General features: G+C 52.0%; 1 protein-coding gene across 1 annotated transcript in view; it reads left to right on the top strand.

The window, feature by feature from the left end:
• Nucleotides 1-14,511, top strand: part of CACNA1H (calcium voltage-gated channel subunit alpha1 H) — a 112,498-nt gene that overhangs the window by 93,052 nt on the left and 4,935 nt on the right. Inside the window, exons 28-31 of the mRNA XM_066198495.1 lie at nucleotides 4,479-4,557; nucleotides 6,732-6,853; nucleotides 7,532-7,840; nucleotides 11,570-11,753. Coding sequence (XP_066054592.1) covers nucleotides 4,479-4,557; nucleotides 6,732-6,853; nucleotides 7,532-7,840; nucleotides 11,570-11,753 — 694 coding nt within the window. The remainder of the gene's footprint in view (nucleotides 1-4,478; nucleotides 4,558-6,731; nucleotides 6,854-7,531; nucleotides 7,841-11,569; nucleotides 11,754-14,511) is intronic.

Here is a 14,511-nt window from a genome sequence, read left to right as displayed (position 1 = left end):
CAGGATTAATCTGCTCCTTTGGGGATTTCAGACTGAGCTTGGGCTGCTCTTTTCAAAGTGCTCCTGCCCTGCTCTCTGTGGGGTAACCTCTGTCTGCCAGGTCCAAGACCTTCTCCTCCACCTGATCTGTGGGGAAAAAATGAGATGGAGAAAAGGAAAGAAAAATGAGATGGAAAAGAGGAAAAAAAAAAAGAGGAGAGGCCACAGAGACAGAAAGAACGGTCAGGGAATGATCTCAGGCGGACACATTCTCTGCCCACCTTCTCTACGTCCTCTCAATCCCAGAAAAAAACAACCCCAGCTCCTGGTTCTTGTTTTAAGGATTCGGTGTTAGGGAATCAGCCACCCCTTGTTGATGGAATACATCCGTGTTTACTCTTCCTACTAAAAAAAAAAAATCTGGTGGGTTTAGTCTGAATTCGCCGAGTTCGTTTTTTTCACTGGATGTAATTTTGCTTTTTTCCTCGTGGCACTTCTCCCTTTTGCAGCAGTGGTAGCTAAAATAATCTCCTGCAGTCTGGTGGACAGGAGAGCAGTGAACTCCTTTAATCTCTCGGCGTGGAGCAGCTTTTCAGGACCCGCTTCGAGTGTTTTCCTCTCATTTCTAAGCTCCTGCTCGTTAGGGCTCCATAATCAATTACACCACTCATCCATCACTGGTCATTTCCTTGCTCCTGCATCTGCTGGCTGCTGGGTTTGGAAGCAAAGGCTGTTTGATGGTTTTTCCTTTAGTCCTTTCCCCATTCCCAGCTTTCCAAAGTCCAGCTCACCCTTTCTGCAGCAGGTTTGGGTTAAAACGCTCCTGCTGGAGGTGAACCCCCCCAGCAGTCACTGCTGAGCTCTTCCTGGTGGAGAGGACAACTGGAATCCAGCCCAATTCCCACCCTCCAACAGCCAATAAGATGTGGAACTTCCCTATCGAAAGATTTGGGGTTGTTTTTCCTCCTCTGGTCTCGCTTGATCCGTGGATGGCACATTAATTCCCTGCAGGCTCTACAGGAGGCTCCTCCCTGCCTTCAAAAGCTTGGAAGTGCCCCCACAGGGACTCTGTGCCGAGGAAAGAGTGAAGAACTCCTCGTTCCAGCAGAGCCCTGAAGGGCAGCACCTGAATTTGCTGCTGTCCGGGAGTTTATCTCCTCTTGGTGCTGTAATTCCTGGGCTTATCTCCATTTGGGCTCCTGAAGAGCTTTTTTGGCGTCGTCCAACAGCAGCTGGGGGAGAAAAACAACAACTCTGCCTTTGCCAGAGCCTGGAGAGCCACTCAGGGAGCAGGAGCGGCCATGGGGATGATGGATTTGGGGAGATGGGGAGGTGTGGGCTGTGCTGCAGAGACACGGAATTCCACAGGAATTCCACAGGAACAAAAACCCTGCTGGCTCCTGGGGCTGGGCTCCGTGGGGACACAGAAAAGGGGGACCTTGTTCAGGTCAGCCCGAGGCGACTCCACCCTCCAAGGTTCTGGCTCTCTGCCAGTCCTGGGATTGTCACAGATGGCCTCTGTTCTCCAGGCAGATGTGTCCATTTTCTCCCGGGCCTGGGGCATAAATCCGTGTTTTCCCACTGCCAGGATTGCTGCCTTGGCTAGAGAGCGATGGGAGGAAGATGGGGAGGACTCACGGCCTTGGAAAGGCTTGGCAGGAGCTGAAATCTCTGAGGAATTGCATCCCAGGGAGCTGAGAGCACCAACAACGGGAATGTCAGAGCAGGAAGAGGCGCAGGAGGCTTCACCCGGGAGAGGGGCAGCAGGAGACACAAATTCCCTCAGGGCCTCTCCCAGAGCCAGCTGGCTGTGTGAGCCTTGAGCTGAGGAGCTTCTCCCGGGGTTTTTGCAGTGGTGGGGCACAGATCCAGCTGGGATACCCTGGCACAGGCTGTCCCTGCTCCTCTGGGTGGCCTGGAGGACAGTGCCAGTGTCCCCACAGCGTCCCAGCGCAGAAGGGAAGGTCCAGGAGAATCAGAGATGCTCACCAGCATCTCCAGGTCTTGTGGCTTCTCTGAAGCCTTCAGGGCATCAACAGCATCTCCAAAAAGCTCTTCAGCTGGGCTTCTCTCCCTGTAATCCCCAGCCCCCCTGGCACCGGATTCCCAGGGAATGACCGATAGCCCCTGGCTGCCAGAGAGGGGGGATAGCTGGAGTTTTCTGTGCCCAGGTTAAGGGGAACTGGATGGGTGACAGAGCCTGGGCTGGGCTGTTCAGAGCCAGAACCTCTGCTCAGGGCCTGCTGGGGCTGCCAGAGCCGAGGCTGCTGCCAGAGCTGGATCTCTGCTCCTGGTGGAGCATCCCCGGCCTCTGGAGCACAGGCACCCCGGCCTCTGGAGAACAGCTCCTGCCCCCTCCCAGCCCCTCCAGCAGCATGATTCATGCACCATCTTCTCCCTGTCTGCCCTCCGTGGATCTCAGAGTGCTCTGGAGACATCCACTGCATCTCCCCGAGGGGATTCCAAAGGGGAATGTAGAGTTACAGGACGGGAATGACTCGCAGGGTCACAGACACACACACTGGCCCTGCCTTCCCTGTGCCCAGCCCTGGCCCAGCTCCTGCTCCTCAGCACATCCCTGGGAACCTGCCTGGAGTCCTGCTCCGAGCTCAGGCCTTGCTGGAGGCCATGGGATGAAGATTTTTCCTTTTCCTTTTCCTTTTCCTTTTCCTTTTCCTTTTCCTTTTCCTTTTCCTTTTCCTTTTCCTTTTCCTTTTCCTTTTCCTTTTCCTTTTCCTTTTCCTTTCCCCTTCCCCTTCCTCTCCCTCTTCTTTCTCCTTCTCCTTTTCTCCTTCTCCTTCTCCTTTTCTCCTTCTCCTTCTTCTTCTCCTTCTCCTCTTCTTTCTCTGCCTCCTTCTTCTTCTTCTTTCCTTTCCCTCTTCCGACTTCCCTCTTCCCTCTCCTCTCCGCTGAAATCCAGACAACATCTTTTACAGCCAACCCGCTAATAACTCCCACGTTACCCAAAATTCTTGGGGATTTCGTCAATGCCATAAGTTTGCCGATTTTTTTTTTTTCCAGGCAACCAAACACTCGGGCTGCTTTAGAGCAAAACCCACCCGCCCTCTTCTGTTACCTCCAAAGTTTGTTTATGGCTTTTATTTTAATTCCCTGTAATTATCTGCTCGTTACCTCCCCGGCAGCGTGTGTGGTGTGCTTGTGCCTGTTCCTGCTCGTCTCTAATGGCTCCCCAAACCATCAGTGGTCCAGCAGACAGGAGCAGGAGAAGCTGTTCCAGAAGGCAGATGAAATAACCCAGCCCAGCCATCCACATCCCTGTTTTATCTTTATTATTCCCTGGAGGACGGTAACAATGTTAGGGAAATTGCAGAGCCAGTTTAGGCTTTATAGCAATTACAGCCTGCGCTGGGTGATTGGACCATTCCCATTTCTTTAATAGGGAAAAAAAAAAAAAAAATCCCCTCTTTCATCAGCGAGGGCTGTGTTAATTTGATGATGACAGATATCACGCTGATAAACTTTCTGATTGAATTAAGCACAGTCCAAAAAAAATAAAAAATAAAAAATAAAAGCTGTGGTTGTACCACCTCAGAGAAGAAAACCCTCCCAAATCCAGAGTTCACTAAAACGCACCTCAGAGACCAGGAACCCCCCTGGGCCTGCCTGCCTGGATCACCTCTTAGTTCCTTGGATTTTTAGGGATAAAGTCCTGCTCGTGGTGCGAGAACTCACTTTGTCTCGCTTAGGAGCTGCTAACAGGGCGATTAAAGCGGCAGCAGAGATAAATGTGAGCGGCTCCTTGCAGGTGGGAGCGGGTCATGTCGCTCTGCCCTTCCTCTTCTCTGCCTGAATCACCAACAATCTGCTCCGGGAGATGTTTTGGAGGCTCGGATTCTGCGCTGGGATGGAATCCAGCACGCAGAGCTGCGATGCTGGGGTGGTGTGAAGAGTTTTTGTGGTGTTTTCATGTCACTTGTCGCCTCCCTCCAGCTGCCCTGGGGGGGTTTGGAACACCTCCAGCAGCCCCTGGAGCTGCCAGGGTTGGTGTGTGGGATAAGGATTTTCCTGTGGGATGTGGAAAGCTGAAATCTGGGAGGCTCTTGTTGAGAAGGAAATACAATATTCCTGTAAAGGAACTCAGGGGGTTCTCCTCTCCCTGGAGCACTGCAAGCCCTCCACCCCGGTGAAACCTTTGCAAACCAGCTCCTTTCGTGCCTTGCTGCTGTCTCAGAGTCCCCAGAAAGGAAAGACCCCCCCAAACCCCAAAAGAGCCCAGCCCCCAAGGCAGCCCAGCCCCGCGGAGTGCCCCGGGGTGGCCAAATTCCACACGAGGGGAGGGTGATGGAGCAGCTGCTGCTCTCCCCAAGGGCACAGAGAATTCCCTCAAAGCAGAGCCCTGAGAGGGACCAGGCTGCTGGAAGCCAGGGGAAATCTGATTTACCCCCCATCCTTGCTTTACTTGTGTTGAAAATGTGATGGAGCGATTTCATTCATGACCTCGACTTGCCTGACCCTTGTTCTGCTTTCTCCCTGTGTAGGTAGGGAACCTTGGCCTACTTTTCATGCTCCTGTTTTTTATCTATGCTGCCCTGGGAGTGGAATTGTTTGGCAAGCTGGGTGAGTAATGGGCCCGAGGCCGCAGGCTCCATCCGGTTGGTGTTTATTTGGGATCTGGCTGCTTCCTTTTCTCTCCCTCTCTCTCTCATTCCTGGGCCTTCCTCAGCTTCACACTCACGCTCTGAAGATGGAAGTTTCCTCTGGATCTCAGGGTCACAGCTGACACGCGGGGATGTAACACAGAACGCTCCCAACACGCACATGCAGGGCTTTGTCCAACGCCACCCTTGGCTGGTGGAGGAACTCCTTCGCTGTTTAAAATATCACTGCCCAGCATGGATTGGTTCAGGTTTGCTACCGGAGGCAGACCGCGAGTCTGCAGGGCTGGATGGGGGTCAGATTCCTGCTGGAGGGATGCCACCATAAACATGTCCCCGCTGGGTGCTTCCCCCACAGCCCTTCAGAGCTCTGCACTTGGCTCCTGCAGCTCCCAGGGCTCGTCCGCCCCGCGCTCTCAGCATCACCTTCCCCTCTCTCCATCCATCACGGGGCATCCCATGCTTCCTGCTCGTCCTGCATTAATTAATCCTCCAAGTCTGAGGACCCTGGAGCTGCTCGGGAATGTGCCCATCACTAAAATCAGAGCAAAACCCCCCAGCCCGGCCTTGCCCAGCCTGGAAAATGCCGTTGGAAGGAGCTGTGTCTGCATCCTCAACATTTCCATCCCAATTAGAGCTCCAGGAGCACCAGAAGGGCCCTTCCTGAGCGGAGTTTATGGCTGTCATTAATCCCCTTTATGAGCCCAGCCCTCTGCTCAGATTACAAGCGCCTGAGAGCAGAGTAATTCTTTCAGCCAAAACCAAATTATTTCTTCGGTCTCGCGCAAATTCCGGGGAAGGAATTAGTTCTGCACCCACCCTGAGAGAAACTGTGTGGGTTTGTAATCCATCCCTGGAGTTATGGGTGTACCTGTGCAGTCACAGGGGTGAAAAATGGCTCTTCTGGTGTTTCCACACACACCTGGGCAATGCCAGCCCAGGGAACCCCTCTGGGGCAGGACTCTGCTTCCCAACCCAATTTCATGGGAATATTCCCTCCTTTTTCCTGATCAAACCCCTCTGGGGCAGGACTCTGCTTCCCAGCCCAATTTCATGGGAATATTCCCTCCTTTTTCCTGATCAGTTCACACCAGCCACAAGAACCATCAGCCGTCTCTCTCCCCCAGGACTGGTCATTTGTGGGTTTTTCCTTGGATTTTTGTGTTTTTCCTTCCAATTTACCGCGGAATAATTACCTAAGACTGAAATGCCCAACCAAGAGCCATCGCTGCCCGTCCTAATGGATATTTAATGAGGCTGTGTTTTATGGGAAGATGGATATTTCATATGTTCAATTTGCATTCATTAGGCTGTTAATTCTCAGGGGGAAAATGTCAGATTGCTCCGCTTTATCTCAGCGAAAATATCCCTCGTGGTGGATGTAAAAAATCATCAAGGCGAGGGCTCAGTCAAGAGGAAAACAGACAAAGGAGGCTGTAGAGCAGGAGTGAAGAAAATCACAGAAATCAGAAGATCATGGAAGGGTTTGGGTTGAAAAGGGTTTGAAGGCCCCTCCAGTTCCACCCCCTGCCATGGGCAGGCACATCTTCCACCGTCCCAGGTTGCTCCAAGCCCTCTCCAACCTGGCCTTGGACACTTCCAGGGGATGAAAATTCCACCACCAACATTTCCACGGCTGAAAACACCTTTCCCCCTGTCCTCTCTGTTCCTCCTGAGGTTTTATTTTTTTTTTTAGTTGGTTTGGGAAAAGAATTTTTTTTGGAGAAAAGTGGAAAAAAATATTTATTTAAACAAACAAAATGCTTATAAGTGTAAAGAGTGAGTAACATAATAAAACTTTCTGTTGGTTTGAAGAGAGATGGTAAAATTGAGGAAGTTTTTGTTGTGGGTGTAGCTTAGTTGGTTTAGTTTTTTATTAGGTTTAGAGGTTTTTTAGAGGTTGAGGGGTTTGCTGGGTTGTAGGAGTGAGTTTTTGGTGCTTTTTTGGGTTTTTTAGTTTAGAGTGCCTTTAGAGTACAACCCCTGAATGCCAAAAATCCATGGGATGTAGCTCAGGGTGCCAGCCCCAGCTTTGGGGGCTGCTGTGGGGAATCCAGCGTGGCTTGGCTGATGTCCTAACCCTAATCCTAACCCTAATCCTAACTTTAACCCTAACTCTCCTTCCCTGCCCCACAGATTGCAGCGAAGAGAACCCCTGTGAGGGCCTGAGCCGCCACGCCACCTTCACCAACTTTGGCATGGCCTTCCTCACCCTCTTCAGGGTGTCCACGGGGGACAACTGGAACGGGATCATGAAGGTGTGTGCAGGCTCTGGGGGAGCTGGAGGGACAAGTTTTCACACGGATTTAGGCAGCTCTTGGGTGAAAACAAAAATGTTTCCTCTCAGAACGTCAAAATGAGGGTTACTAATATAAAAGCCGGGTGTGTTTTCAAGCAGGGATTTGTCCTAAATCTCACCCAGCCTGAAGTTTTGTTCCTGGGTATAATATTTAAGGAAAATTAGGCCAGTTTTTTTGACTGGGGGGAGTAGCCATGTGCTCTGTGTCCTGTGCCTGTGGGGTGTGTCATAGAATCACTGGATCATGGAATGGTTCGGGTTGGAACGGACCTTAATGCTCATCTAGTTCCACCCCCTGCCACGGGCAGGGACACCTTCCACTATCCCAGGTTGCTCCAAGCTCTGTCCAACCTGGCCTGGAACACTCCAGGGATGGGAAATTCCAGACTTCTGGGCAACCCATTCCCCTCCTTGTAGGTGGAAATCCCAAACCTTTGGACAACCCAATCCCTTCCTTCTTCTGGTCAACACATTCCCCTCCTCGCAGGTGATTCAATTCCCAGATTGAATTTTATCTGTATTTAATCTGTTTCAGTTGTACCCACTTTGTAGTTTTGGGGGGTTTTTTGGGTTTTTTTCTGCAGCTAGAGCCCCAGCTGAGCCCCACTAATGCCTGCCCTGTCCCCCCCTGCTGCAGGACACGCTCCGGGAGTGCACTCGGGAGGACAAGCACTGCCTCAGTTACCTGCCCGTCATCTCCCCCGTCTACTTCGTCACCTTCGTCCTCATCGCCCAGTTCGTCCTGGTCAACGTGGTGGTGGCGGTGCTGATGAAGCACCTGGAGGAGAGCAACAAGGAGGCCAAGGAGGACGCTGAGATGGACGCCGAGATCGAGCTGGAGATGTCCAGAGGAAGCAAGGCCACCGGCGGGAGCAGGAGCGGGGCCGCGGAGAGCCGGGCGCTGCATGGGAGCCAGGAGCACAGCAAGGGCAAGCTCCAAGCCCTGGTGAGAGCCTGGACAGGGCTGGGGTGGGGAGGGGATGGATCCCACCAGCCCGAGCAGCAGGTTCCTCACAGGTTGTTCCTCACAGGTTGTTCCTCACAGGTTGTCCTACACAGGCGGTTCCATGCAGAACCCGAGGGACGGGAGACAAGGAGCTGTCCCAGCCCCGGCGGCAGGGATGTCACCACCACCCTCTATATTCCTGCAAGGCCTTTTAAGGACAAACTGTCCTTAAATTATGAAGCAATTAAATTATGACCAATTCTGAAACATCTAATTTTTTTTTACTTTTAACCCAATAACCAACCACCAGTGGCCTGCAATGAGGATTTTTCTACCCAATTACAAAACGCCACCCTGATCCATGATGAAGAAGGTGAAAAAGAAGGACACAGCCCACACCCTAAAACCTCCATCTTGCTTTTTGTATATATTACTATATTCTAAACCCTTAAACTCTGAGTTTTCCACCCTGTGATATCACACACATCTATCCAAACCCCACACCCACAATCCCAGAGCTGTCACTCAATTTTGGGAGCCTTTTCTATGGCTTCAGGTCCATGCAGTGTTTGCTTGGGGGGGTCAGTGCCTGTTAGAACAGAAACCCTGAAATTCTCAGTGCCCGGGGTTCCAACAGCACCCCACACCCTGAGTCAGCTCCCAGGGCTCCTGGAGGTGGAAGGTGCTGGAAACGTTATCCCGGCCATTATTCCAGAGGAGGGTCGAAAGTCCATCACTCCACTTCGTTCTCAGGTTGTAGGGTTAAAGTTCAGAGCCATAAAAGCCACAGGTCCCTGTCCTGCTGTCCCAGCCAGTCCTTGTCCTTTTTTAGGGACAAGGAGCAATCCCAAAAAGCCTGGGAATGCAGGCACTGGGAGCCCTGGCACCCACAGCATGGGATGGGATAAATCCCCTTCACGTGGGCACTGCTCAGGTTCTTTTTAATCCCACTTTGGGATTGACAGAGGATCCTCCATCAATCCAGCGCTGGTGTAAACCCGCAGCTCCCCACTGGCTCTGCTCAGGACACGGATCACTTGGGAATTATCAGAGCCCCTGAGCCAGGAGCTGGAGGTTCCTGGGTTGATTTTCCAGACACTGCCTGCTCTCTGATTCCTATCAAATCAGAAAATAATCAAGTGCAGAGGGGAAGGAGGGCGTGAGATAATTGTCTCATCCCATGTCAGCAGCCTGTGATTAAGAGTGAACACGGAATTGCTTTGTCACCACGATCACAAATAAATCTACCGCGAAATCAGTGGGGGCTCGGAGATTAAATTACATTAAATTAGATTTTTGTGAAATCTATCAGACTCCATTAAGGCGAGGAAAGGGATTTGGTTACACAGCGATGGGGAACTGGATCTTTGAATGTTGCTCCTGACAGACATCCCCGCAGGGAAATGCACAGGTTGCTTTTCTAATTGAGGGAAGAGAGGGCACATCCTCTCACACGGGCTGGGCTTGCACACAGTCCGCTCCCCTTGGGTTTTCCTCACCTTCCAATACTTCCCAAGCACATCAGGAGCTGGGCAGAGCCTCCTTTTAATCCCACAAAAGCCCAGGCCACCAGGCCGAGGTGGCTGATGTGCCACCCACCGTGGTGTTGTGCTTTGGGGCTGTGTCTGAACCGTCCCAGACCTGTCCCTTCACACCGACAACCTTTCCAGCCTCTGTCCTTTCCAGCTGGGAAATCCCAGAGGAGTCAGCCCTCCCAGTGGGATAGGAGTGAAATGCTCTTTTTTAAGCCCTTAAAATGCGCATTTGGTGCGCGGGGTGATGTGGTGAGCAGCTTGACTTCAAATGTTAAACCCAGAGCTGCAGGCAGAGTTTCTGTTTGTGGAGAAAACAGTGCCAGGTTTGATTTTATTGTTGTTATTGTGAGGATTTGTTTGTGATCCTGAGGAAGCTGAGGCAAGGGGGAACAACACCTCAGCATCCAGCAATCCCCAGAGCTGGGCATTCAGGAGATGCTCCAGGGAGATTCCCAGCGAACCAGAGGGGCTTCAACCCCTTCTGCTCAGTCCCGTCCCAATTCCCAGGGTATGGGATCAGGCTCTAGAGTGCAGCAGGTGTTTCCCAGTAAGGAGGAGGAGCAGCAGTGATGTCTCCAAACCATCCTCACTGTCCAGAGCAGCTCTCCAGCTGGGAGCCAACAAATCTCCCACCTGTGGCTCACATTTCAAGCACTTACTTCATTTGAAATTTCCCCACGTCCCTAATTCAGTCAGGTCTCAACAGCTGAACCCTTAAAAACTGAAGTGGCTGGTGTCAAGAAGGGCTTTCTGTTCATTTGTTCCAGCCGAGGACAAACTGGGCTTTAGGAGCCAAATCCTGAGATCCTCCTGTTGGAGTGCTGAGCCCTTTTGTTCTCGCTGTGGCTCCGGGCTGTGAACGAGCCCCTGGCTGCCCCCAGCTCTGGTGATGGAGCTGGGATGGCCAAAAACCAGCTGGCACTGGCTGCTGAGGCTTTAATCCGTCAACTGAGAGCCCTGGGTGGCTCCTGGGCACAGCCAGAGTTGGCAGAGCTGGACGCCAACGAGCTGTAAATCCCTGCTGGCCCCCCCTATCCCAGCCAAGCTGCACAGGGTAAAACCGTGGAGTGATTCACCTCGGGGGGTGTGCATCTTCAGGGAGCTGAGGAGAGACATTTCCAAGCCCAGAAACACGAGGACAAAACCAGATTTAACCAGATCCTTGGCGAGCTCTAAAACCTGAGGGATCTCAGGGACAGGTTTTGCTGGCGGAGAGGGGAAAACAGCCCGGCAGAGCAGAGCAAAATACAATTAATTTAAGACATGCAGCTGGGAAACATGTTTTCAATCAGTCACCGGGAGGTTGACGTGAAAGAAAAACCAGAGGGATTTTAGATGTGTTAGATAAAAGGGTAACTGGGGAGGGGAATGTGTCCAGCCAGGCTGCAGGGCCTGGCCCAGGGGCTCCTGCTCCCCCAGCACTTGGCCAAGTCGTGGCATCACCTCTCAGCTTCTCCGTCGGCACCTCAGGGGCATCATTTGTGTCCCTAAAGCTTCCTGTGAGCCCCAGGATGGATTTGTTGAGGTACCTGAGCGGGCTCGGGTTTAAGGTTTGTGGTGTGGGCGCTTCCAGCCAGACCCATTTCAGTGACAACAAAGAAAAATCCCTTTTCCACCCCCAAAAAGGCTCCACGCCCCCAGCCTCACCGCCAGCATGTCTTCTCCTTCCCTCTGCCTCCTGCTTCAGGGCTCAGTGGTGCCCAAAATGCTCCAGGTTTTAGGAGACAGGCCTCAAGGTTTGCAGTGGTGTGTTTAAATATCTGCCCTGTGAGGGTGTTTTGGGGAGAATTTCCAGCAGGACTTGTTTTGGCCCCTCTGTCCTCTGTTTGAGGGGAAGGATGCCACCCTTGGGCCTCCTGAAAGCATCTCCCTGGAACATCAGATGGGGAAGATGTGAGAAGTGCTGCTTTTCTCGTGTGTTTAACAAACGGGCTCCTTTTCCGCCAGCCTTTCCTTTCTCTCTGTGTGCCCAGGAGTCGGCTTTGGACAAAAAGCTGACTTTTTTTTAGTGGTGGCTCACTGACGCCTCCCTTCATTCCAGCCACATCCCGAGCTCTCCCCTCAGTGAAACTTCTGTCTGCAGGCTCTGGGTGTGGGTGAGACCTGCACAAGGGTTTGGGAAGCAGCGAGGGAAGGAATTCCCTGCGAATTCCCCACTGGGGTGAACCCATCTCTCTCTCTCGTGTCTCTGCAGGGCAGCACAGCCTCCCTGAGGCCTCAGGATTCCCAGAACCTGCTGACAGTCCGCAAGATCTCCGTGTCCAGGATGCATTCCCTGCCCAACGACAGCTACATGTTCCGGCCCGTCACCCCGGCCAAGGCCCCGCTGCCCCTGCACGAGGTGGAGATGGAAACCTACCCCTGCAAAGCCCAAAGAGGTACCACCCTGGGAGATTCCCCTGCCCTGAGGCAAAATTTTGGGTTCCTCACGTGTCTTTGCTAAGGAAGGCAGGAGCCTCCCTTGAAATGGAAAGTGTAAAAACCGCCCCCTCCCTCCGAATTATAATTCTGAAATTAACTCTCATGGGTCAATAACTCAATGGACGTAATAACTAAATGGGGATAATAGCTAAATGGGCTCTCGGGCAAAGATATGGGAATAAGAATAGCGGTTCTTTATTAGGAAAATTAAACTAAAAATGATGCAGTAATTAAAAAAGAAAAAAAAAAAAACAACAAAAAAACCACTGACAGAGTCAGAATACAACCTGGCACCTTGCTGGTCAGGGTGTTGGGAGCAGTCCCATCCAGTCCTCCTGCAGTGCCAGCTGCGGTTCTGGTGGGGCAGGGATGATCCTGGAGAAGGGCCCAGTGGTGCTGGGATGGGTCCGCTCTCCCTCTGGGAATCCAGGGCACACAGGCTGTTCTGGATCCCAGGTTTGATCCAGGCAGGAATGCTGGGCTCCTCCCCCTGGGTGGAGCCTCTCCCCATGGGATGATGGGATTGTATCAGCCCTGCAGTGAGCCTCGATGGCCCATGAACAGCAGAGATCCCCTGGAGGGAGGACGGGTCCTGGAAGAGACAACGAAACACTGCCCCACCTGGTTTAACAGCTGGTGTTGGAATACAAACCTCTGGTTGCATCTTGTATTGCAACCCAAGACATCAAAGAAGGACGTGGAGGGGCTGGATCGTGTCCAGGGAAGGGGCTGGAGCACCAGGAGCAGCTTGGGGGGCTCAGCCTGGGGAAAAGGAGGCTCAGGGGGAAACTTCTGACTGTCCACAACCCCCAGGCAGGAGGAGGGGACAGGGTCGGGCTCTGCTCCCAGAGGAAACAGCCTCAAGTTCTGCCAGAGGAGGTTTAAGATTTAATTATAATTAAATAATTCTATTTATGAAGGATATTATGATAAATAATATTCTTATTTCCCTAAGAATATTAGGGAAAATTCCTTCACTGGGAGGGTGTTCAAGCATCAGAACAGGCTCCCAGGGCAGTGGTGGTGTCACCATCCCTGGAAGTGTCAAAAAAACCTGTGGATCCGGCACCTGGGGACTTGATTTAGTGCTGGCCTTGGCACTGCTGGATTCATGGTTGGAATCTCTGGATTTTTCCAATCTTTACAATTCCATGATTGCAACCATGAGGGGTTCAGCAGCTGCACAGGGGGGTTCAGTGGGGAACAACCAACCCAAGCACGGCCCGAGCAGGGCTTGCTCCAATCCAATTCCATCAGCAGAACACTGGTTTCCCACATCCTGCGTAATTCCACGTTTCCATCCCTTTCCCAGGAGCAAGCTGGTGGCTCAGGTGTTTGGGGAGAAGCTCCCAAGCACAGGTACAGGTTTTTAGCTGAGGAAAGAGGAGCTGTGCATTCCCTCTGACTCCTGCCTGCGGACCAATAACATCCCCAGGAACAAAAGCCGGGAGTCGGGATCGCTTCCAGCACAATTCCCCAGCGTTTCAGGCAGGCTGCAGCCTCAGGGCAGTGCCTTCCAGCACCACACGTGGAGTTCAGAGCTGCAGGGGTTTCTTTAGGAGCAGAAAGATTAGAAACCGCTCTCTGGTTCTTCCCGAGCCCAGCCTTGTAACGAATGTCATGGAGAGACCCCATGGAGAGATCCCATAATCCAGGAATCAGGAGTGCAGGAGCCTTTGAGGGGGCATTCATCCCCTGCAGCCGAGTACGTTTCCCTGAAAAGGCCTTTCTGTCTCTTTTGTCGAGCCGCTCTGAAGGGGAAATCGATCTGAAACACGATCTCTGCCTCCCTAAAAGCACACGTGCTCCCCAAGAACTGTTCCCAGCCCGGTTCCCTTTGACCCGGCGGGGTTTGAAACGCAAGAACTGCTCGGTGGGTTCTGCACACCCTGACTCGCTCTGATTTCCTTGGGAGAAGGAACTCTGTGTTTGTTCAGACTCTCTGGGAGCCAGGCCATGTTCTCTGCTCGATGTTTATTATTATTTCACCTGCAAATTCCTTGTGAAGGAAAGAAAACAGAGGTTTGAGTTTCACGGGCGGCCTCCAGGGGCTGCTTTTCATCCCTGGAGTGGCTGTAAAGCAGGATTTATATCCACATAAAAACTGCTGGGACGTTGGCAGGGGTGGGTAGAACCCACCGAGAATTCTCTGATGTTCTCTAAATTCCTACATTTCTCTCCAAGAGCACTGGAGGGATGGATATGATGGATATGATTTTTTTACCTGGTGGTAAAACCAGCAGAGCCCCGAGCTGTGCTGCTCCTGAGCTGCCCAAACTCTGCTTCAAGCCACAGGTCCATAAATTATATCCAAATGAAACTGCTCCCATGAGCATCTGTGTTTCCATGGGCTTCAGGATGTCTGATCTTCTCCCCATACTCCGCCGACCACACAGTGAAAATCTTGTGGGATGAGCAGATCTCAGGGTATTTTGGTTTTAGATGCAGCTTGCTGATTTCCTAGAAAAACAAGGGAAAAAAAATCCACCTCCAGAGATCCTCAGCGCTCCTGAGCATCCAGTTTGGAGGGGGTTTGAGTTTCCTATATGAGAGCTCGATGGAAAGTTTCCAGCAGGAGGAAATTCCAGCTGAGGACAGGGAGTAGAGCATCGGGTCTGGATTTTATGACCGTGTTTGTGACAGATTTTATGACAGAGTTTTTCTGCATCATAAAAAGCATTTCATAAAGCCTGGAATAGCACACAAACAGCACAG

The sequence above is a fragment of the Chamaea fasciata genome, unplaced genomic scaffold (genome assembly GCF_029207755.1).
Source record: "Chamaea fasciata isolate MVZ Bird 193981 ecotype frontalis unplaced genomic scaffold, bChaFas1.0.hap1 SCAF_16, whole genome shotgun sequence".
NCBI classification, from domain to species: Eukaryota; Metazoa; Chordata; class Aves; order Passeriformes; family Sylviidae; genus Chamaea; species Chamaea fasciata.
Note: the sequence above shows the minus strand (reverse complement) of the source record. Positions and strands in the feature narration are given on the sequence as shown.